At 47.2% G+C, this 24959-nt stretch overlaps 1 protein-coding gene across 2 annotated transcripts in view; it reads left to right on the plus strand.

The window, feature by feature from the left end:
- The first annotated feature begins 3297 nt into the window (after positions 1-3297).
- ARHGAP28 (Rho GTPase activating protein 28) overlaps positions 3298-24959 on the plus strand; it is a 109203-nt gene continuing 87541 nt past the window's right edge. For both annotated transcript variants that reach the window (XM_064150175.1, XM_064150176.1), the window contains exon 1: positions 3298-3752. In XM_064150175.1, the coding sequence (XP_064006245.1) occupies positions 3628-3752 (125 nt within the window). In that variant the 5' untranslated portion in view covers positions 3298-3627. The remainder of the gene's footprint in view (positions 3753-24959) is intronic.

Consider the following 24959-nt stretch of genomic DNA (forward strand, 5'->3'; position numbering starts at 1 on the left):
TGACTTTGAATGCTATCAGGGATGAGGCATCTACCACCTCTCTGGGAAACCTGGGCCAGTGTCTCACCACCCTCGGTGGAAAAAATGTCTTCATGAGATCTAACCTAAATCTTGCCCTTTTAGCCTAGAACCATCACTCCTTGTCCTGTCACAACAAGCCCTGCTAAAAATCCATCCCCAGCTTTCTGTTTCTCCCTTTTGAGTACTGAAAGACCACTAGAAGTTTCTCCATGCTGAACAATCCCAGCTCTCTCAGTCTGTCATCACAGCAGAGGGCTTCCAGCACTTGTACCATTTTTGTGGCCTCCTCTGTCCCCACTCCAACAGGTCCAGAGCTGGATTGCAGGTGGGGGTTCAGCAGAGGGGTTGAATCCTCTCCCTGCACCTGCTACCCAAGCTGCTGGGAATGCAGCCCAGTTCTAGAATTCATGTGAACATTGCTGTCTCATGTCCAGTTTTGCATCCCATTATGTACCCTGGTGCACAGCAGCTCCCAGAGGGGCCTCCATGCTGCCATGGAAGCAACCATGATTTTATCCTGTGCTTTTAAAATATTTAATCCAGGATATGTTAACAGCCTAGCAAGAGCAAGCCCAGAGTCTCTGTATGTTCAAATATTTATGCTTCCTGGGTGAGTCTGGCAAGAAGTGGTGCCAAGTGAGCTCTTATCAGTGTGCTGGGCTAGCCAATTTAAAATTAACTTGGGTACTGCCTGCATGAGTCGCACCAACATATTTGACTGCCCCTCCAAGCAGGGCACTGAGCTCATGTGGGGAAAGGTGGAGACATTTTCATGTTCTTCAAACCTTGGGTAGCTTTGCTAGGTGGAGAGATGGACAGTGTAATTTCTGTAGCCTTGTATTAAGGAGAGCATCTTCACTCAAGGAGGATGAAGAAGAGGTGCCTGAAGGGCGTTTTGCACAGTAGCTGCACTGAGGCTGCTGTTGGCAGCTGTGACAAAGTCAGAGGTTGATGTTTCACCCATGTGCTCAGACAGTTGTGGCTCACAAAATGAAAGTATAGACTCATTAAGGTCAGAACAAGACCTCTAAGATCACAGAATCAGAGTGGTGGGAGTTGAAAGCGACTTCAGAAGACAATCTAACCCAACTCCCTGGCTGAAGCAGGGTCAGCCACATCAAGTTGCCCAAGTTTACAACGTCCAGGTGGATTTGGAAGCTCTCTTGAGAAGGGGTCTCCACCACCTCTCTGGGCAGCCTGCTCCAAGGCTCCAGCACCCTCACAGGTAAGAAGTTCCTCCCTCATCATGTCCAATCATTTATCCAACCCTAGGTACATCCTTCCCGTGATTTCGTAACCAGGACAAAGTTTTCATGAGTGGGCATTTATCAGAAACACTCATTGTCATGAAGCCCCCAGACTCTGAGAAGGAGGAGAGGAAATTAAAGGGCCAAGGTGAGTTGTCTTGCTTTGTCTAAGAATATTCAATCATCTAGTTCCAACCCTTCTGCCATGGGCAGGAACATCTCACACTAGATCAGGTTGCTCAGAGCCACATCCAGCCTGGCCTTAAAAACTTCAAGCCCAAATCAGAGAATAACGGAATCATTATGGTTGGAAAAGACCTCTAAGATCATTGACTCAAACTGTTAGCCTAACAACACCATGGTTATTAAACCATGTCCCAAATTGCCAGGTCTATATGTTTTTTTATCACTTCCAGGGATGGTGACTCCACCACTTCTCTGAGCAACCTGTTCCAGTGTCTCACCACCCTCACGGTAAAGAACTTCTCCCGAACATCCAATCTGAATCTACTCACTTCTAGTTTTGCTCCAGCCCTATAGCTCTAATCCTATCACTACTCAGCACCCTAAAAAGTCCCTCACCAGCTTTCTTGTAGGCCCCCTGCAGATACTGGAAGGCCACAATAAGGTCTCCTTCTTTGTGTGTTTCTTGAGCTGGACTCTCCGTTTCCCTAGTATCAAGTGACAGAATGAGAGAAGATTGTCTGAAATCACACTAGGGGAGGTTTAGAATCATAGAATAGAATCATAGAATCAGCCAGCTTGGAAGAGACCTCCAAGATCATCCAGGCCAACCTAGCACCCAGCCCTAGCCAGTCAACTAGACCATGGCACTAAGTGCCTCAGCCAGGCTTTGCTTCAACACCTCCAGGGATGGTGACTCCACCACCTCCCTGGGCAGCCCATTCCAATGCCAATCACTCTCTCTGCCAACAACTTCCTCCTAACATCCAGCCTAGACCTCCCCCGGCACAACTTGAGACTGTGTCCCCTTGTTCTATTGCTGGTTGCCTGGGAGAAGAGGCCAACCCCCACCTGGCTACAGCCTCCCTTCAGGTAGTTGTAGACAGCAATGAGGTCCCCCCTGAGCCTCCTCTTCTGCAGGCTGCACACCCCCAGCTCCCTCAGCCTCTCCTCATAGTGTTTGTGTTCCAGGCCTCTCACCAGCCTTGCTGTGCTTCTCTGGACACCTTCCAGCACCTCAACATCTCTCTTGAATTGAGGGGCCCAGAACTGGACACAGGACTCAAGGTGTGGCCTGACCAGTGCTGAGTACAGGGGAAGAGAGGTCAGATAGCAGGAACAATTTGTTCACTGCAAGAGTGGTCAGGCACTGGAGCAAGCTGCCCAGAGAAGTGATGGAGTCACCATCCCTGGAGGTGATAAAACACGTAGACCTGGCACTCTGGGACATAGTTTAATAGCCATGGTGTCGTTAAACTAAGAGTTTGACTTGATGATCTTAGAGATCTTTTCCAACCATAATGATTCTATTATTCTAAGATTTTGGCTATGATGGGTTTCCTTTTGATAGAAAGCCTTTCAATTAGCATCTGAATATCATCCATGGAAAGCAAAACTACCCATCGCTTCGGAGTGTATTCACAGAATCGCCTTGGTTGGGAAAGACCCCAAAGATCGAGTTGTATTTACGGGATTGCTCCAGATGGACACAGAGCGACACAAACCCAATTCACTCCTTTCCCAGGGCTCTCCTCATTATGTATCCAGACAGAACCAAAGCTTCAACAGCTTTCAGGAGAAGCCAAGTCCAGTTCCCTGCCACAAAAAATGCAGGAAATCAGGATTCCTGCTCCTGATCCTTGAAACAGAGCAGAGTTCAGTTGGTTTGTGAACTCGTGTGAGCACTTTTAACTCGCTCCCTGCTCTGCACATCCCCGGTTTGTGTTTGAGGAGCTCTCTCCGCTCCTCCTGCTGCTGCTGCTGCTGCTTCACCTGCAATTAATGTTCCTTGACTGAGCCCAAGGAGGAGAAGATTGAGAAATTGGCTCCTCAGAGATCAAGGGAGATAAAAAGGAAAAGCAGGCGAGGAAGACGTTTTCCCCGCGGCCGCTCGGGTGGGATTGAGTGGGGTTTCGAGTTTCCTAGGATGGCAGTGACTTCCCCGTGGGCTGTTTGGTGGGCGGTGTTTGGGACTCTATGCTAATGCAGCTTTCCTGGCAGGGAGCGCAGCCCTGTCTCAGCGGCAGCGCTCTGCTGACAAGCGAACCCGCGGCGAGAGCCTGCGGCGGAGCCTGCCCATTGAGCTCACCGTCGTGACAGGAACTCCCTGGCTTTTGCTCTTCCCATCGTCACCTCCCCGCCGGTTTTGTCACCACCGCCATGTGCCTCTGACACCATGGAGATGAAGGACTCCGGCAGCGTGGTGCTGACAGCCTACCATCCCCGCAGCCCGGCCCGGATGGCGGGCGTGGAGCAGAGCTGCGCGCAGGACCTCCCCGCCGGCCGCTCGCCCGGCAGCAGGTAAAGGCGGAGGGGCCCCTAGGGGCTGGGGTGGTGCCGAGCTCGGCGCTAAGTGGTGTCACTTGTGGCTTTTGCTGGCTGCGCCTCTGCCCGACAGCTTTTCCTGAGCACTTCAGGAGCGCTTTGCTCTTGCAGGTTTCTAGTCTTCGGGGGGAAGTGATTCAGCCCAGCGCCGCTGGTCAGGGCTGGGAGGGGGAAATCCAAGTGCTTAGTTTGAATCTTGTGCGCCGGTTTCCTGCCCAGGATACCCAAACAGGACAACCCCGAAGGAAAAAAAAAGGGGAGCATGCTTCTGTTTAGGGCGATGGCACAGAAATGGAAGAGGTTGGAGTGGCTGAATCTGGCGCTGCAAAAGTTGATTGTGGCTTTGCTTGAGAGGGTTTGTTTCGTTCCTCCCCCGTTCACCCGGCGGGTCGGGACCAGCCTTTGCCTTTTGGTGCAGCTGCAGGGGCTGCTTTGCACACCCGGGCGCAGACAATGGGAGGTTGCATGGGTAGAGAGCCCGAGTCTAGATCAGAAAATTCCTTCGGGCTGCAGGAAACCGAACATTGTCTTCCTTAGCACAGCCCTGGGTACGTTCACTTCCCTGCTCCGTCAGAGTGGGTGGATGTCCAGAGTTGTAAAAACCCAGCAGTTAGGGCGATTTTTTATTGTTTTGGAAAAGACCTTTCTCCTGAATGCCTATGCTGCAGTTGTGCACTTTTCTTCTCCGAGAGAAGTGGTGTGAAAGTTCAAAGCATGAAAAACTGAGGAACGTAGGAAACGCTAAGTGAAAAACGTGAGCAGTCTGAAGGAAACAAACTCTCGTTCCTCCTGCGCCTTAAAATAATTGCTCTTTGCTTCAGGTTGTTTATTTATAGCCTGGTAGTTATTTTGTTTTCAGTGGCATTATTTAAGTTAGCTGCATCTTCCTGTTCTTTGTGTGTTTCCCTGGCTGTCCCATAAAGATAACTCCTTTGTTCTGCTCAGCTCCTGTTGGAGAGCAGGACCAAAATACCCTCGAGCCTGGCTTTTGAGACGCAGCAAGAATGGCATTTTGCTGCTCAGAACAGAGCTCAGTGGTTTGGTGTTGGGTTACTGGGGAGCATGGCATTTCTTCCCCAAGGAAGAAAAAAACAGTGCTGCTCCGAATCTCCCCTTGAGTCTGTGCTGACCCTTTGAGACGGTGGCTGTCTCTGTTATCTAGATTGACATTCTTGTTCCTCTACATCTCAACAAGCCTATGAGTGAAGTAGACATCACCATTGTTTCCCTCTCACAGTTTGTAATGTAATTCTCACCAAAACATTCTAGCTAGGCTCAAACTAGCACACCATGTTACAGAGAGGTCATCCATGGCTTTGTCAGCTTTTCATTTGGTTTTTTTCTTACATGGTACAGAAATCCTTGGCTTGTGATCTAATGAAAGAATTGGTGTCCTTGTTTGCCAATGCAGTAGTGGGGGGGGTGTTATTTTCTTCAGCTTTTGGATGAAAAAGGGTCAGGTATTATTCTTTTCAGGTGTGACTGTATCCCAGTGTGTCATCAGGATGCTTGGATAGGGCCTGTGTCTGGGGGTTTTCAAATTGAATATCTGACCAGGGGAGGCTTAGGTTGGATATCAGAAGAAGCTTCTTCACTGAAAAGGTTCTCAAAGACTGGAACAGGGTGCCCGGAAAGTGGCTGAATCCCCATCCCTGGAGGTGTTTTAAAGAGGCAGAGATGTGATGCTGAGGGACATGGTTTAGCACCGGTGTTGGTAGTTTGAGAATGGTTGGACTGGATGATCCTAAAGGTCTTTTCCAACCAAAATGATTCTGTGGGAGCAATGGAAATAGGGTGGGATTTGTTCTTTTTCTTTTAGGTGTGCTAATTGTTTTGAAATGCTCTTGAAAGTTTGGCTTGGGGTGTATGAAGGCTTAAATCATATATGTAAAAGAAGAAAAAAAAGAAGGCAGAAGTGTAAATTGCAGTTCCTGAATGAAAACAAACAAAAAAAGAGGATCCTGGTGTTTTAATGAGGAACATATTTTGGAAGCTCCTGCCATGAGGCAAAGATGTATGTCTCTCTGTATATCTATGTGTCCCTAAGATTTCTGCTGCTGTGTCCCCTTTCTTGTCCTCAGCTTCCTGCAGCTGTCTGATACCAACAGCCAAGTCCTGCCATATGGGCAGCCAGTGACCAGCTGAGTTTCCAAAGCCTGTTCAAGAGAGAGATTTTATTAACCCAGCATGCAGCCTTCTGGAATGCAGAATCCGTGAAGGCAAATGCTCTCAACACTTCAGCAAATGGTAGAATAGGCTCTGGCTTAAATCCCTACTTTATCTTCTATAAACTCTTTCCTGGGTTGTCTTTTCTGTACGTGAGGGTGGTGGTTGAAAGCTGGCTGAAGGTGAGCCAGCAGTATGTCCAGGTGTCCAGAAAGGACACCAGCATCCTGGCTCGGATCATCACTAATGTGACCAGCAAGACTAGTACAGCTAATGCTCCCTGTACTCAGCACTGGTGAGGCTGCTTCTCAAATACTTCAGTTTTGCACCCTCACTCCAGGAAGGACACTGAGCTGCTGGAGGAGGTCCAGAGAAGGGCAACAAAGCTGTTGAAGGGTCCAGTCATCTGATTAGCAGCTGAGGGAACTAGATATAGAATCATAGAATCAGTCAGGGTTGGAAGGGACTACAAGCATCATTTAGTTCCAGCCCCCCTGCCATGGGCAGAGACACCCTACCCTAGATCAGGCTGGCCAAAGCCCCATCCAGCCTGGCCTTAAACATCTCCAGGGATGGGGCCTCGATCACCTCCCCAGGCAACCCACTCCAAGCTCTCACCACTCTCATGCTGAAGAACTTCCTCCTCACTTCTAGCCTGAACCTACCTATCTCCAGTTTCACTCCATTCCCCCTAGTCCTGTCACTCCCTGATATCCTGAATATCCTAGATGTGTTCAACTTGGAGAAAAGGAGGCTAAGGGGAAGCTTTGCTCTCTACAGTGACCATAAAGGAGACTGGAGTGAGGTGGTTGTTGGTCTCTCCTCACCAGTATGAAGTGATAGAACTATAGGGGAGGATAGAACTAGCTGGGGAGGTTTAGGTTGAGTGTTAGGAAACATTTTTGTAGTGAAATAGTGATCAGTCATTGAATCAGGCTGCCCAGGGAGTCTCTGTCCCTGGAAGTGTTCAGAATACATGTAAACATGTCACTTTGGGATGTGCTTTAGTGGGCATGATAGTAGTAGGTTGATAGTTGCCCATGATGATCTTAGAGGTATTTTCTAACCTAAATGTTTCTATGATTCTCTGTTTTGCCTGCTGTCATCCCAATGCAAGAAGCTTTACTATAAGCTTGACCTCTTTTTAAGCAACCCCACACTGCTGCATGCTACTTCCTTGATTCTCCAGGAGAATGATGTGGGAAAGCATGCAAGGAATAGAGGTGTTGTCTATTTTTTGTTTGATAACAAGAGCAGATGTGTCTTAGAGTCACATCATGAGTACTGTGTCCAGTCCTGGGCTACTCAATTCAAGAGAGGTGTTGAGATACTGGAATGTGTCCAGAGAAGGGTGACGGAGCTGGTGAGGGGCCTGGAACACAAACCCTATGAGGAGAGGCTGAGGGAGCTGGGGGTGTGCAGCCTGGAGAAGAGGAGGCTCGGGGCACACCTCATTGCTGTCTACAACTACCTGAAGGGAGGCTGTAGCCAGGTGGGGGTTGGCCTCTTCTCTCAGGCAACCAGCAACAGAACGAGGGGACACAGTCTCAAGTTGTGCCAGGGGAGGTCTAGGCTGGATGTTAGGAGGAAGTTGTTGCCAGAGAGAGTGATTTGCTATTGGAATGAGCTGCCCAGGGAGGTGGTGGAGTCACTGTCCTTGGAGGAGTTCAAGCAAAGCCTGGCTGAGGCACTTAGTGCCATGGTCTGGTTGATTGGACAGGGCTGGGTGCTAGGTTGGCCTGGATGATCTTGGAGGTCTCATCCAACCTGGTCGATTCTGTAATTCTAGAGCCTGACTTCCCAATAAATTCCATTGAGTTTGCTTAGATGTAGTTCTGATGAAGTCAGATCCTTCAGATGTTCATCTGTGAGAACCCTCAGTTTGCTAAATTTCTAATCACTTATTTCTCAGTTTAGGAATCAGGATCATTCATCTTCTTTTCTCTCATCAAAATCTTTCTCTTGTTTTGGAGTGATGCTCCTTTGATATCAGAAGGGCAGCTCCACTCAACAGAGGCAGGCTTGGATGTGTCAGATAATGTCTTCCCTTGCAAACACTTCCACTTTGGGAAGTTTCTAAGCAGAGCTTCCTCACAGAAAGGGGAAGCTAATGTAGCTTCAGTTGGTATCAAACTGCTCTGCTTCCCACTATGCTGATAATAAAGAAGGGAAGATGTAAGCAGCTATCATGAACCTCTAAACAAATGAGTAATCTTTAACAGGCCTGCCAATCCAAGCACACACTGGAAGGTCCATGGATAGAATCACAGCATGGTGGAGGTTGGAAGGGACCTCTGGAGATCATCAAGTCCAACCCTCCTGTTAAAGCAGGGTCACCCAACAGCAGGCTCACAATATCCAGGTGGGTTTGGAATCTCTCCAAAGAAGGAGACTCCCCAACCTCCCTGGGCAGCCTGCTGTAGGATTCCAGCACCCTCACAGCAAAGAAATTTCTCCTCATGTTTAGATGGAACCTCCAGAGTTTCAGTTTGTGCCCACTGCATCTTGTCCTGTTGATGTCTGGCCCCATCCTCTTGCCCTCCATCCTCTCACCCCCTACCATTTAGCTATTGATCAACATTGAGAAGGTCCTCACTCCCCAGCTTGCTCTTCTCCAAGCTAAACTGCACCAGGTCCCTCAATCTTTCCTCCTCACAGAGATGCTCCATTCCCCTCAGCATCTTTGTAGCCTCCACTGGACTCTCTCCAGTAGTTTCTTGTCTCTCCTGAACTGGGAAGCCCAGAAATGGGCACAGCAGCAAAGTTGACACGAATAAGACAACATCAATGCATCAGACCTCTTGGATTCACATTCATGTACAACTCTTGAAAGGCCAATCATGGAGATATCCCACGTGAGTCTCTGTAACATACCCCAGCAGTATTAGCACCATCATTAAATGCAGAAGCCACTAACATCTTCATACTTGAGTCCAGAGGGAGGAGAGGGTGTATAAGCCATTTCATTTTAGGGGATGTTAGCTGGTGGGCTCCAAGGGGGACAGGAGAAGGTGGGCTTTGAGTGGAATCTGCAATCTGTGTGCAAGGAAGGATGTGAAAGTCATGTGTAATGAAAGGGGTAGCAAGGTGCTGTATGATCATAGAATGGCTTAAAGTGAAAGGGACCTTAAAGATCATCTAATTCCAACCACCCTGCCACAGGCAGGGACATCTCTCACTAGCCCAGGCTGCTCAAAACCTCATCCAGCTTGGTCTTAACCATTTCCAGGCATGAGGTGTCCATAACTTTTCTGGGCAATCCCTTTCAGTGTCTCACCACTCTCAGTAAAGAACTTCTTCCTCAGGTCTAATCTAAATCTACCCTGCTGTAGTTTAAACTCACTGCCCCTTGTTCATCACCAACCTCCAAAAGAGAATATTTGCTTCCAAATTTACTCTTGGTTTGCATTAGTAAATTGGTTAAGATGAATCACAGATTCCAGTAGTTCTTCAGACCAAGAGAGCATCAGGGGGACTAAAGAGAGCTGTACTTAAAAGTCTCCTTTTCATTCCTTTCTATCTTTCTCCTTTTGTTCCACCTTGCAGACTTATTTCACTAGTTCCACACACTGGGTGAGCCCTTGAACACCAAACTGTTGAGGTCCAGGAGCATTTACCAGCTGAATCTTCTCTTAATTCCCTTTATACAAGGCCACCTTCCTTTTTTTTCTCCTGGGGCATTCAGGTCCCTTTTACTTCACTTGTCCTTTTGCTTTTCATGGCTGCAGTTGTCAATAGCTCTTATATTATTTGTGCTTTTTGTTAAATTGCTGCTTGGAGAACAGTGTTGGAGAAATCTGTTTGCTTTGCTCAGTCATTAGGCTAACTCTATGATGTAGGAGTGTAATGGGAGAAGTTCCTGTGCTTGTGGCATCCCCCTTACTGTTTTTAACCCACTTTACTGGAGCTCAGATAACAAGTACTGGTACCAAACACCCCAGAACATGCAGTTACTCAATTTGAAGGTGAATGTGCTGATTTTTGGTATTTAGTGGTCAACTTTTCCATCCTCCTTTTGGAAAATGGTGGACTTTACTTTGGTACAAATGCTGCTCGTGGATTAGAGAGAGGAAAAGTGGGACCCTGCACCATATGGCTTCCTCACAGCTCCTTTTTCTCCTGCTAGCAGAAGGCAGGAGGAGTTATTCCTGTGCTGGGAGGAAACAGGCATGACCTCTATGCCAAATGGCCAGTGAGCTCTCCACGGTAATTATGCAATTAGGGGAGTACAAAGCATTCCTAAGTGAGTCATGCCAAGCTTTCGTAGACTAAAGCATGAGACTCAGTGAGCAACTCAGGCCATTTGTTACCATATTTACCAGCCAGGAACTCATCCTGCACTGAAAATCGCAGATACTTCCCCTGTGATGAGTGGCTTTTGCTTACAGGGGCATGAGATAAGAATCACAGGACAGCAAAAGCAGGTTCACAGACTTTGTTCCTGCAGTATGGGGCTAGAGCAGCTTTTAAAGGGGCCAGCAAGCTATTTATACATGGAGTAAACATCTTTTTAAAGCATTCTGTCGTTCTGTAGAATCTGTATGTACCACCAACTCCAGGAAGACAGGTGAAGGACAAAGCAGATTTCAGCATCACTGAACAACTCAGTACCCCTGCTTAGCTTCTCCTCTAGCCAAAGGCAAGACTGGAAACTTCCACTTGCTTCCAGTCTCCTCATATTCTGGGCTATCTCCATCCTCCTCTTCTCAGGGAGTGACTTTCAAGCAAGCATCACTAAAGCATGGAGTCAGAAAATTCAGGACATCTCATGTTCTTTTCTATGTTGCCTTCAGCTATCTGCTGGTCACTTTCAGGATCCCTGCTCTCCACTCCCCTAATATATGCAGATTTGGGGTAGTCTCTGGTCATAGAATGGCTCAGGTTGCAAGGGACCTTAGAGATCATCCACTCCAGCCTCCCTACCACGTGCAGGGGTGCCTCTCAACTAGATTCAGCAGCTCAAGGCCTCATCCAACCTGGCCTTGAACACCCCCAGGGAGGAGAACCAGATCCATGAGGTAGTCAGCCCACAAGCAATGGTACTCTTCCAACTCAGATTCAGCTGAAGAGTTAATATATTGATTTCAGTGGAAAGACTGAAGTGCTGTTTTGTTGAGAGGTGAAGATAAAGCTAACAGAAGGGATTAATGACATTAAAGGAGTTAAATCTAATTCTTTATGAAACAGTGATACTTCTGCAATTTAATTTAGAACATGTAATTCAATTCACCAACTATTCAATATGCTCTTTGGCTTGCACACAAAACACACATGTGGGATTTTTAGATGTCTCTGGATGTAGCAATTCCAGTTCCTAGGTGCCAGTGCAAGGTCATCAGTAACACACTTTTATATGGAGGTCAAAAATAATCCTACATAAAAGCAGTAAAGTCACCCTGCTGGACAAACATGGCACCAGAGCCTTTTGCAATGTTCTTTCTCTTAAGATTCAGTAATGTTGGGGACATCAGAGCTTATCAATAGCTAAAGGACATGGATCAAGAAGCTGGGGCCAGACTCTGTTCGGTGGTGCCCAGCCATAGGACAAAAGGCTATGGGCACTAACTGGAACCCAGATTGTTCCATTTGAACATGAGGAGAAAAGTCTTTGCTGTGAGGGTGCCAGAGCCCTGGAGCAGGCTACCCAGAGAGGTTGTGGGTTTATTCTCTAAAGAGATTCCAAACTCACCTGGACATTGTGATCCTGGGCAGCCTGCTCTGGATGTGACCCTCCTTTAGCAGGGGGGGTTGGACTGGGTGATCTCCAGAGGTTCCACCATGCTGGGATTCTGTGATGTCACAGTGAGAGAAAGTGTCCTGAAGTAATGACTGGAAGAAGATGCCAAGAGGAGTCTTTATACCCCAGTCGGGTCTGGATGCCCTGAGGCTGGGTTATCCTGGGTTTAATTTCTGCCAGGGCTGCCTGAGCAGCTCCTCTGCTGGGTTGTATACAAGTGATGTCAAGAATGTCTTCTTAGTGATGCAGAATAAACAGCTTTGACTATTTTGGATGTTTATCTCCCTCTACCATAAACTTCCCCAGAAGACAGCACTAAAAAGCTGTCTCCTTTTTCCACAATAAATCTTGACATGACTTGAGCCTCTTGCAGTTAACTTGGACTTGGAGCCTGTGAAATTCAAATGCTGTTATGTACTAAAAGTGGTAAAAGACAACAGTAAGCTAGGAAAAGATGGGATTGGCAGAGCCTGGGATAAAAAAATACAAACCAATGTATTTCATGGAAAGAAATGAAACCCTCAAACCACTACTTTTAATTTCTAACAGCTTTCCAAGGTAGGATTTTTTTGAAGTATATTTTTCTTTACAGAAGCTGAGAATGGTAATTATTAATAAAACACTTAGTAGGAGGATGTGTCTGAGTAAGGCAGACAATAGTGGACACGTTTTTCCTGTAGGTCTTAGAAATACCTACAGAAAATCCTCTGGGAGCCTCCCTGAGGAATGTTGTATTTATAGCCAGTTCCTCGTGTTATGGTTGAAACTGGAGTTGGCTTCTCTGGTTTCTCTTTTAGCTTGGTGCTCCTGCTGCTCTCCCTGGTTCCTCCATATGTAGAGCTGATGAAAAACATCTGGCACTGTCCCTTTGATCGTTTTGTTTGGTCGAGCATTTAGCCAGCTGCTCCATTCGTTTGTAACTAAGTCACTTATCTCTGATTACAGGAGGGTTGGAGATGCCCACAGACAGAAAAAGTAGGACCTGAGAGCTCTGAGTGCTCTACACAGACACCTTCAGATTGCACCTGGCAGGCTGACAGCTCTGACATAATGAACTGCTAGGAATGGAGAACCTGGAGGTGTTAGAAAAATGAGTAGATGTGGCAATGTGGAGCATGGTCTAGAGGTCTTAGAGGTGTGGAGTGGAAGGTTAAACGTGATGAATTTAGAGACCTTAATGATTCTGTGAACCATAAAGTGTTATTTTCTGCACTCTGGGATCCAAACAATTCAGTGTAAATAATAGAATGGTTTAGGTTGGAAGGGACTTCAAAGTTCCAACCCCCTGCCATAGGCAGGGACACCTCCCACTAGAACAGGTCACTCGAAGCCTCATCCAGCCTGGCCTTGAACACCTCCAGGGAGGGAGCAGCCACAACCTCCCTGGGCAACCTGTGCCAGTGTCTCACCACCCTCACTGCAAAGAACTTCTTCCTAACATCTAGTCTGAGTCTCCCCTCTGCCAGTTTAAACCCATTGCTCCTCATCCTGTCATTACAGACCTTATAAATTGTCCCTCCCCAGCCTTCCTGTGGGCCCCCTTCAGATACTGAAGTCCACCGTAAGGTCTCCTCGGATCCTTCTCTTCTCCAGGCTGCAGAGCCCCAACTCTGGTAGCCTGTCCTCCTAACAGAGCTGCTGCAGCCCTCTGAGCATCTTCATGGCCCTCCTCTGGACTCACTCCAACAGTTCCATGTCCCTCTTGTTCTGGGGGCTCCAGAACCTCACACAGTACTCCAGGTGGGGTCTGAGGAGAGCAGAGCAAAGGGGCAGAATCCCCTCCCTTGCCCTCTGGCCACGCTGCTCTTGCTGCAGACCAGGACACAATTGGCTGTTTTGGCTGCATTCACACTGCAGGCTCATGTTGAGCTTTTCATCAAACCAGACCCCCAGGTCCTTTTCCTCAGGGCATCATCTGTAGGTGAAACCTCAGGACATCAGACACTGGGTCGCTCTCACAGTTTGCCAGCAGAGATGGAAGAAGCTCTAGAGCAGTAAACTGTACAGCTAACCAGAAAAAAATACTGCCTTCCCAATGGGCAGAGTTGGGCAGGGAGTAACAACTTTGTACAAGGCTTGGATTTGACTCATTTGGTAGAAAGTTCCTCACTAAGTCCCTGCTGACATCAGGTCTGTAGTTTTCAAGACTCTGGGCTGGTCTGTGCAAACTCTAGGTATGGAGATAGAGAATCATAGAATCAAGCAGGTTGGAAGAGACCTCCAAGATCATCCAGTCCAACCTAGCACCCAGCCCTATCCAGTCAACCAGACCATGGCACTAAGTGCCTCAGCCAGGCTTTGCTTCAACACCTCCAGGCACAGTGACTCCACCACCTCCCTGGGCAGCTCATTCCAGTACCAATCACTCTCTCTGCCAATAACTTCCTCCTAACATCCAGCCTAGCCCTCTCCTGGCACAACTTGAGACTGTGTCCCCTTGTTATGTTTCTGGGTGCCTGGCAGAAGAGACCAACCCCCACCTGGCTCCAGCCTCCCTTCAGGTAGTTGTAGACAGCAATGAGGTCCCCCCTGAGCCTCCTCTTCTGCAGGCTGCACACCCCCAGCTCCCTCAGCCTCTCCTCATAGTGTTTGTGTTCCAGGCCTCTCACCAGCTTTGTTGCCCTTCTCTGGACACCTTCCAGCACCTCAACATCTCTCTGCAATGGAGGAGCCCAGAACTGGACACAGTACTCAAGGTGTTACCTGAGCAGTACTGAGTACAGGGGCAGAATAATCTCCCTTGTCCTACTGGCCACACTGTTCCTGAGATGATACATCTTTGCTCTGCATTTAGGAAGCACACCACAGACTTCAGACTGAAGACAGCCCAGTGTGTGCCCAGGTGGCCAAGAGGGCCAGTAGCATCCTGGCTTGGGTCAGCAGTAGCGTGGCCAGCAGAAGTAGGGAAGTGACTATCCCCTTGTACTTGACACTGGTGAGGCAACACCTTGAGTTTTGGTTTCATTTTTGGGTCCCTGACTACAAAGGATTTGGTTTCATTTTTGGGTCCCTGACTACAAAGGATATTGAGGTGCTGGAGCATGTCCACAGAAGGGCAATGAAGGTGGTGAAGGGTCTGGAGAACAAAATGCATGAGGAGTGTCTGTGGGAGCTGGGAGAGTTTAGGCTGGAGAAAAGGAGGCTGAGGGGAGGCCTTCTCACTCTCTACGACCCCCTGAAAGGAGGTTACCATCAGCTGGGGGGTTGATGTCCTCTCCCAGATTAGAAGAGATAGCATCAGAGGCTTAAGTTGTACCAGGGTAGGTTTATCTTGGCTATTGGGAAACACTTGTACTGAAAGAGTGACCAGGCACTGGAAGGAGCTGTCCTGGGGGGGTGGTGGACTCACTGTCCCTTGAGGTGTTCAGGAAACATATAGACATGGCAACTTGGGACATGCTTTAATGGCCATGGTATTACATTGATGGTTGAACTCAGTAGTCTTGGAGGTCTTTTCCAGCCAAAACAACTTTATGATTCTATGGATTTGGGGAAGGACATTGATCCTGCAGCTGTTTGGTGTGGTCAAGATGCATTTTATCCTTAATGGACTCCATCTCTTGGAGTTTTTTTTAAACTACTGAATGTTCTTTTGGACTTAGCTAAGCCAGTCCTGAAGTTAACTCAACAGTGCAGTAAGACCACACAAACCAAACCAACTCGGCTGCATCTACACTGAACACAAGTAAATCTGCAGTTAATTACTTGTCATGCCCCAGTGAGTCACTGTAGATTGAAGTAATTGCCCATTTGTAAGAGGAGTTAATGTCATAGGATGGCCTGGGAGGCTCATTTTGTCTTTCCAGATTCAAACATGGGGTATAATATCCATGTGGGTAAGGAGGATGGCAGTAATTAGCACTGTTACTGTGATCCAGAATTCTGCAAGGCACAGTCAGCTGTAGTTTTCAGAATTAAGCCTTCTCCTACTTGTAAGGAGACCTCTTGACTCAAGAAGGAGGTATATTGATTTTTTATGTCTGATCCACAGTCTTTTGGGCTTGGCTTCCAGATGCAGGACACTGCAATTTATGTACTGTTGGTGTTTAAGGCCCAGTTGTGCTGTTTGTATTCTGACCCCTACAGAAAATCTGTATTACAGGTGAAAAAAGGACCAAACAAAGCAATGACAGCTGGCTGAATGTGAGCCAGCATGTGCTCAGGTGGCCAAGAAAGGCCTAAAGTATTGTGGCTTGGATCAACAACAGTGTGGCCAGCAGGACCAGGGTAGGATTGTCCCTCAATACTCAGCACTGGTGAGACCACACCCTGAGAACTGGCTTCAGCCCCTTGCTGCAAGGACACTGAGGTGTTGGAGAGTGTCCAGAGAAGGGCAAGGTAGCTGATGAAGGGTGTGGAGAATGAGCCTTGTGAGGAGTGGCTGAAAGACCTAGGGTGGTTTAGTCTGGAGAAATGGAGGTAGAGGGAAATCCTTCTCAGTGCCTACAACCCCCTGAGAGGAGATTGTAGCAAGATGAGAGTTGGCTTCTTCTCCCAAGGAACAAGATTCAGGAGAAGAGGAAGTGGCCTCAAGTTGCAGCAGGGGGTGTTTAGTTTGGATATTAGGAACAATTTCTTCCCTGAAAAACTTGGGAAGCCCTGGAACAGGTTGCCCAGGGAAACAGTGAAATCTCCATGCTTGGAGGAACAGACACATAGATGTCTTGCTGAGGGACATGGTCTAGTGGCAGACTTGGTTAACAGTTGGATCTGATCATAGAAGCATAGAATCAACCAGGTTGGAAGAGACCTCCAAGCTCATCCAGTCCAACCTAGCACCCAGCCTTACCCAGTCAGCTAGACCATGGCACTAAGTGCCTCATCCAGATTTTTCTTGTACGCTTCCAGGGACAGAAGTGATGATCTGAAAGGTCTCTTCCAAGCCAAAGGATTCTATGACTCTATTGAAACAGTGTAAAAAGCAGTTTAGAATGACACAACAAGGTGATAAATCCATGGATTTAGTGAATTTTACCATTACCAGAATTGCAACACAGAAGTTGTCAATGCTGACCACTAATAAGTGGAGGCCAAGAGGATGGGGCTAGACTGTTTTCATTGGTGACCAGCCACAGGACATGGGGAAACAGGCACAAACTGGAACACAGAAGGTTTTATCTGACTGTGAGGAGAAATTTCTTTGCTGTGAGTTTGCCAGAGCCCTGGAGCAGGCTGCCCAAAGAGTTTGTGAAGTCTCCTTCTCTGGAGAGATTCACAGAATCGGACAGGTTGGAAAAGACCTTTGAGATCATCAAGTCCAACCTATCACCCAACACCATCCAGCCAACCAAACCGTGGTACTAAGTGCCACATCCAGTCCTCTTCCAAACACTTGCACTGGTTAGACCACACCTTGAGTACTGTGTTCAGTTCTGGGCCCCCCACTTTAGGAGGGACATTTTGATGCTTGAGCATGTCCAGAGAAGGGCGACGAGGCTGGGGAGAGGCCTTGAGCACAGCCCTACGAGGAGAGGCTGAGGGAGCTGGGATTGTTTAGCCTGGAGAAGAGGAGGCTCAGGGGTGACCTTATTGCTGTCTACAACTACCTGAGGGGTGGTTGTGGCCAGGAGGAGGTTGCTCTCTTCTCTTAGGCAGCCAGCACCAGAACAAGAGGACACAGCCTCAGGCTGCGCCAGGGGAGATTTAAGCTGGAGGTGAGGAGAAAGTTCTTCACTGAGAGAGTCATTGGACACTGGAATGGGCTGCCCGGGGAGGTGGTGGAGTCGCCGTCCCTGGAGCTGTTCAAGGCAGGATTGGACGTGGCACTTGGTGCCATGGTCTAGCCTTGAGCTCTGTGGTAAAGGGTTGGACTTGATGATCTGTGAGGTCTCTTCCAACCTTGGTGATACTGTGATACTTCCAGGCACAATGACCCCACCACTGCCCTGGGCAGCCTATTCCAATACAATCGCTCTTTCTCCCAACATCCAGCCCAAACCAACTGGGACACTGAATCATAGAATCAACCAGGTCGGAAGAGACCTCCAAGATCATCCAGTCCAACCTAGCACCCAGCCCTATCCACTCAACTAGACCATGGCACTAAGTGCCTCAGCCAGGCTTTTCTTCAACACCTCCAGGGACGGTGACTCCACCACCTCCCTGGGCAGCCCATTCCAATGCCAATCACTCTCTCTGCCAACAACTTCCTCCTAACATCCAGCCTAGACCTCCCCTGGCACAACTTGAGCCTGTGTCCCCTTGTTCTATTGCTGGTTGCCTGGGAGAAGGCACTGCTTTAGCAGAGGGATTGGACTAGATGATGTCGACATCCCTTCCAACTCCTGCGTTCTGTGATACCCTTTTCTGGGGTGACCACAAGCAAATCCAGCCTCTCTTTACCTGTCTGTGCCCAGGAGCTGCACTGCAGTTTGCCCAAGCCTTGCCACACTGTCTAAGCTATAGGGCCTCTGGCTGGGGGAGCTGCCTCCAGCCTGCTGACACAGCTGTAGCTGGAAACCTGAAGGCTGGAATTCAAAGTGTTTAAACTAATGCTTCACAACTGATAAGGGGGGGGGGGGGGGAGAAAAACGGTTATTTTCTGAACAAGCCACTCTGCTGATGAATAGGTTAGGCTGGGTGTTTTCAGGTCTTGGTGAGTAAAGTAAATAGATTTAAATCCATGCTGGAGTTTTACCAAATATTTTGGAGGCTGGAGGGGAAATTTTATCCAACTTGCTTGCACCATAGTAGCATATCTCATTAGGCTGTGCAAATTGCAGAATTGGTTTAGCTGCAAAGGAATTCTAAGATCACTGAGTTCAACCATCAACCTAAGACCACCATGGTCATTAAACCACATCCTAAAAAGTGCCATACCCACATGTCTTTTTGAACACTTCCAGGGCCACTGAGTCTGCCACCTGCCCTGGCCAACCCATTCCAATGCCTGACTGCTCTTTCAGGAAAGAAATTTATCCTGATATTGCAACTTGAGATCATTTCCTCCTGTCCTATCACGTATTTTTAGGGGAAGAGACCATCCCCCACCTGGCTACACCCTTCTTTCAAGGAGCTGTAGGGAGCAAGAAAGTGCCCCCTCAGCCTTCTCTTCTCCAGGCTAAACAATCAGAGTAAAGCACAAAGGGAAAGAGTTGCCCAGGGAGGTTGTGGATGCCTGCTTCCTAGAGGTTTCAAGGCCAGATTGGACAGGATTTTGAGCAACCTGATCTAATGGAAGATGTCCCTGTCCATGGAGTGGCTTAGAACTAAATGATCTTTAAGGTCCTTTACAATTCAAACCATTCTATGATTTGATGATTTCAGATAGAAATGCTTGTTGTGATTTAACTCATCATGATAGGTTGGCCTGGATGATCTTGGAGGTCTCTTTCAACCTGGTTGATTCTATGATCTGAATCCCTGTAGACTCATCAGAAGAGTCAAAAGATACAAGAGGAATGCAGAATTATTCTTGGCAAATAAATGAAAAGGTGATTTTTAGTGGTTTATTTTCCCAGGTTAGATATTTTCCCAAGTTAGATATTTCCCAGGTTAGATGTTTCTCCCAGGCAACCAGCAACAGAACAAGGGGACACAGTCTCAAGTTGTTCCAGGGGAAGTATAGGCTGGATGTTAGGAAGAAGTTCCTGCCAGAGAGAGAGATTGGCATTGGAATGGGCTGCCCAGGGAGGTGGTGGAGTCACCATCCCTGAAGGTGTTCAAGAAAAGCCTGGATGAGGCACTTAGTGCCATGGTCTAGTTGAGTGGATAGGGCTGGGTGCTAGGTTGGACTGGATGATCTTGGAGGTCTCTTCCAACCTGGCTGATTTTATTTTTCTATGATTCTCTTTTCCCCTCCTAATTTATCTAACCCATGTGAAGGGTGGAGTTTTGGTTTTCCTAGAAAACAGACCCCAAACCACCTTTGCTTTCTTAAACAATAGGCCAGCAATCATCTAAATACCTATCAGAATCTCTTTGACTCACATCAGCTGGCTCAGGAATATGATGACGGAATTGAGCTGTGTTCAAACACCAGGGGTAAGGCTCAGAACCGTTATTCTTGAGCTCTCAGCTCAGCCTCTGGTTTCTGAATCATTTCATGGCTTTGAGCCAAGGCTTCAGTGATGCTGAAAAAGACACTGACCACTGCAGAAATGGGTGGAAAAACATCATTCAGCAGTTAGCTGGATATGGCTGCTGAAAAGTAGGTCTGTAATTCTGTGGAGGAGATGGTGTTACTAAGAACAGATTGGTTTCTGAGGCTGCCTTGAACCCAGCCAGCTGGAGTTAAACCCTCCCAGGCTGACAAAGTGCATTCCTAATTATATCAGTGGAGTGGACAGCTAGATTCAGTTACCTCCTTTGGGAGTACTGGGGATGAGTTTCCACCTCTGAGATTTTGTATTTCATCTGAACCAAAAGAGACCTCAGGCTGTGCAACAGTAGAAATGAACCAGTTGCCAAAATAATGTATTGAAATTAGCAAGGCTAATAAATATCTAAAGAGTGCAGGGTGACAGGATGGTGCCCAGTGACAACACAAGAGGCAACCGGCACAAACCAAGCAGGTTCCACCTAAGCAAGATGAAAAACTTCCTTCCTATGAAAGAGCTCTGGAGTAGGCTGCACAGAGAGCTTGGGAAGTGTCCTCCTCTGGAGAGACTTCAGGGGTGTGACTCCATCACTTTACCTGGGCAACTTATTCTGATTCCTGACCATCCTTTTAGTCAAGACATTTTCCTAGTATACAATTTAAACCTCTTCTGTCACAATTTCAGGCCATTTCCTCTTGTCTTACCACTTGACACTAGGAAGAAGTGATCACAAGATCACAGGATGTTAGGGGTTGGAAGGGACCCATGGAGATCATCCAACCCCCCTGCCACAGCAGGGCTACACAATTTAGCACAGATCACAGAGGAACACATCCAGACAGGCCTTGAAAGTCTCCAGAGAAGGAGACCCCACAACCTCTCTGGGGAGCCTGTTCCAGTGCTCTGCGACCCTTAAAGTAAAGAAGCTCCCCCTTGTATGGAGGTGGAACCTCTTTTGCTACAACTTACACCCATTGCTTCTTGTCCTATCCCAGGGAACAAGTGAGCAGAGCCTGTCCTCCACTCCTGGCCAGCCCTCAGATATTTACATTTATCAAATCCCCTCTAAGTCTTCTCTTCTCCAGACTAAACAGCCCCAGGTCCTTCAGCCTCTCCTCATTAGCCATGCCCTCCAGTCCCCTAATCATCCTCGTAGCCCTCCACTGGATCCTCTCCAGCAGATCCCTGTCCCTCTTAAACTGAGGAGCCCAAAGCTGAACAAATCAATGCCCACCTCACTCCAACATCCTTTCAGAGAGTTGTAAAGAGCAAGAAGATATCCCTCAGCCTCCTCTTCTCTAGGCTAAACAATCTCTGTTCCCTCAGCCACTCCTCTTAAGAATTTTCCCCCAGATCCTTCATCACCTTTGCGCTCTTCACTCTATTCTCCTATTTAAAAGCCTCTTAAACTCCTCACAGTGATGAATCAATTATTGAATTTCTCCATAACTATGCTCCTGTTAAAACCACTTTGTGTTTTCAGAGAGGTTTAGATTGGATATTAGGAAAGATTTATTTCCTGAGAGACTGGTCAGGCATTGGAATAGGTTGCCCAGGGAAATAGTGGGGTCACCATGCCTGGAGGTGCTAAAAAAGCACCTTTGGGACATGGTGGTGATGGGTTGCTGGTTGGACTTGATCTTAAAAGTCTTTTCCAGCATTTATAATTCTGTGATTTATTGGACTTTGGTAAAAAACAACAAAGCTGCCCAAAAGCTACTGAACCACACAGGAAAAATAATGGAGTGGGGCAATTCTGTCATGGTCACTCAGGATGGAAAAAGTGAGCCAGTTCCATGGCATATTTTTCCTATTTAATACATCACACTCACTTTTTTTGGATTGCCCTCAGAGAAACATAGTTAGGGCTGGAAATATTATCACAAGCTAACACTGGAACCCCCCCAAATCCAAACAAAACAATGAAGCAACACAGACTTTCCTTCCTCTTCTGATTGCATCACTGGAACCGCTGCCGAATAGAGGGATTTTGCTTGGAAAAACTTCCTTCTGTGTTTTTGGGAGTGCTGGGTGTCTGCATTCCTGTTCATTTATATGCTAGATTAGCCAGAATCAAATACAATGATGCAGATCTCCAAGCAGCTATAAAAACTCGAAAGGGAGAAATACTAACAGGGAAGGGGGGGTGGAAAAAAGGCATTCTCCATTGAGACCTTCATGGGAATCGAGGGGCAGAAGAGCTGACGCGGACTCATGTAGGTGTTTTTCCTTCGTGTTCCTTTGTCATTGTGTAACTGCTGAGAGCTCTGCTTCCAAGTGGACTTCAAATAGCCATGTGGACAGGTAAAGGAGGCAGTGGTTGTGTCTCTGCTTCAGGCACAGTTTTTCTCTGGAAAAAGGCAGCTCTATCTTAATGAATTCTGTAAGTATCGAGCTGTGTGGTTTTTTTTATCTCTACCCATGATACTCTCTACTTTTGATTTTTTTCCTCTACCCATGATACTCTCTCTACTACTCATTTTTTCCCTCTACCCATGATACTCTCTCTACTACTCATTTTTTCCCTCTACCCATGATACTCTCTCTACTATTCATTTTTTTCCTCTACCCATGATACTCTCTCTACTTTTCATTTTTTCCTCTACCCATGATACTCTCTCTACTATTCATTTTTTTCTCCTCTACCCATGATACTCTCTCTACTTTTCATTTTTTTCCTCTACCCATGATACTCTCTACTTTTTGTTTTTTTCCTCCTCTACCCATGATACTCTCTCTACTATTCATTTTTTTCCTCTACCCATGATACTCTCTCTACCACTCATTTTTTCCCTCTACCCATGCTACTCTCTCTACTACTCATTTTTTTCCTCTACCCATGATACTCTCTCTACTTTTCATTTTTTCCTCCTCTACCCATGATACTCTCTCTACTTTTCATTTTTTCCTCCTCTACCCATGATACTCTCTCTACTTTTCATTTTTTCCCTCTACCCATGATACTCTCTCTACTACTCATTTTTTCCTCTACCCATGATACTCTCTCTACTATTCATTTTTTTCCTCTACCCATGATACTCTCTACTATTCATTTTTTCCTCCTCTACCCATGATACTCTCTCTACTAATCATTTTTTCCCTCTACCCATGATACTCTCTCTACTACTCATTTTTTCCCTCTACCCATGATACTCTCTCTACTACTCATTTTTTCCTCTACCCATGATACTCTCTCTACTTTTCATTTTTTTCCCCTACCCATGATACTCTCTCTACTTTTGATAATCCTTTTGACTTGTGACTAGGTGTTCTTCTGTGCTTTCACAATAAATCCTGCAGATTTCGAGGAAGGAGAAGGTATTTTGGTCTTTGCAGTTGATGTTGTACCTTCTAGGGATGAACCGCTGAGTCGATTTTGATCTTAGACAGCAAAGTGGATATAAATCTGATTTCTAGGTGCCTAATGAAAGAGAATGGGGGGAGATTTGGGTCATCTCATCCACCTTTGCAGAACGTGTAGCTTGTGTAAGGGCAAAATAAGGTAATTAGGAACCTAAGCATGGAATTTTCCAGTCATCAAAAGCATCTGAAGGAAGCCCCATCCCTGGAGGTGTTTAAGGCCAGGCTGGATGAGGCTTTACACAGACTGATCTAGTGTGAGGCATCCCTGCCTATGGCAGGGGGAGTTGTATCTAGATGATCCTTGTGGTCCCTTCTGACCCTGACTGATTCTATGAACTCAAGAGAAAGCTTAGATTTTAAGAATAAACTGGAAAATTAGTTAAGGAAGTAAGTAAATATGAAGGAAAACATCTAAAATCTACTTTTATGACAATTGTGCTTTCCTGTAAATGCTTTTACTACTCAGATGGGAGGGGAGGTGCATTGCATTTGTCTTCTCATCAGACAAAACTTGTCTGCTCACTCATTGACAATGAGCTGTGTGACAGCATTTGAAGAGGTCTTGCTGAGCAGATACTCTCTTCCAGCATCAAGTAGTGAAGCATAGACCAAAACCATGATGAAAGCAGGTGAAAGATCATTAAAAAAATCCTTTAGTTGAGGCTGATTTTAAATGATTCTGAACTTGGGCATTTGGTTTTGATGCGGTGCTGTATTTACGTTGCTGATTCGATCGTGCGCTTGTTGAAATCAAAGCTGCTGGCAAGGTCTGCCCTTGGGTTCTGTGGAAATGAAAGTTTGTGACCAGAATGGTAAATCTTGGTTGTTGAAATCAAAATGGTGACTCAGACATCAAAGCAAGTAATTCATGGAATCATGGAATCAACCAGGTTGGAAGAGACCTCTAAAATGATCCAGTCCAACCTAGCACCCAGCCCTAGCCAGCCAACTAGACCATGGCACTAAGTGCCTCAGACAGTCCTTTTTTGAACACCTCCAGGGATGGTGACTCCACCACCTCCCTGGGCAGCCCATTCCAATGCCAATCACTTTCTCTGCCAACAACTTCCTCCTAACATCCAGTCTAGACCTCCCCTGGCACAACTTGAGGCTGTGTCCCCTTGTTCTATTGGTGGTTGTCTGGCAGAAGAGACCAACCCCCACCTGGCTACAACCTGCCTTAAGGCAGTTGCAGACAGCAATGAGGTCCCCCCCGAGCCTCCTCCTCTGCAGGCTGCACACCCCCAGCTCACTCAGCCTCTCCTCACAGGGCTGTGTTCCAGGCCTCTCACCAGCTTTGTCACCCTTCTCTGGACACCTTCCAGCACCTCAACATCTCTCTTGAATTGAGGATCCCAGAACTGGACACAGCACTCAAGGTGTGGCCTGACCAGTGCTGAGTACAGGGGCAGAATAACCTCCCTTGTCCTACTGGCCACACTGTTCCTGATGCAGGCCAGGATGCCATTGGCTCTCTTGGCCACCTGGGCACGCTGCTGGCTCATGTTCAGCTACTATCTATCAGTACCCCCAGGTCCCTTTCTTCCTGACTGCTCTTCAGCCACTCAGTCCCCAGCCTGTAGCACTGCTTGGGGTTGTTGTGGCCAAAGTGCAGAACCCTACAGTTGGCCTTGTTAAATCTCATCCCATTGGCCTCTGCCCACCCATCCAGCCTGTCCAGGTCCCTCTGCAGGGCTCTCCTACCTTCCAGCAGATCAACACCTGCCCCTAGCTTGGTGTCATAATTGAAACGCACTGGTGTCACCAACCATTCCAACAAAGAAGAGGGAAGAAAATACAGGTTCAGACCAGATGTTGTGAGAAAACTTTCTTGAAAGGTCAAGCATCTTTTTTTGATGCAACTGTTGAAGTCCCTAA

The sequence above is a fragment of the Pogoniulus pusillus genome, chromosome 10 (genome assembly GCF_015220805.1).
Source record: "Pogoniulus pusillus isolate bPogPus1 chromosome 10, bPogPus1.pri, whole genome shotgun sequence".
Lineage (NCBI taxonomy): Eukaryota > Metazoa > Chordata > Aves > Piciformes > Lybiidae > Pogoniulus > Pogoniulus pusillus.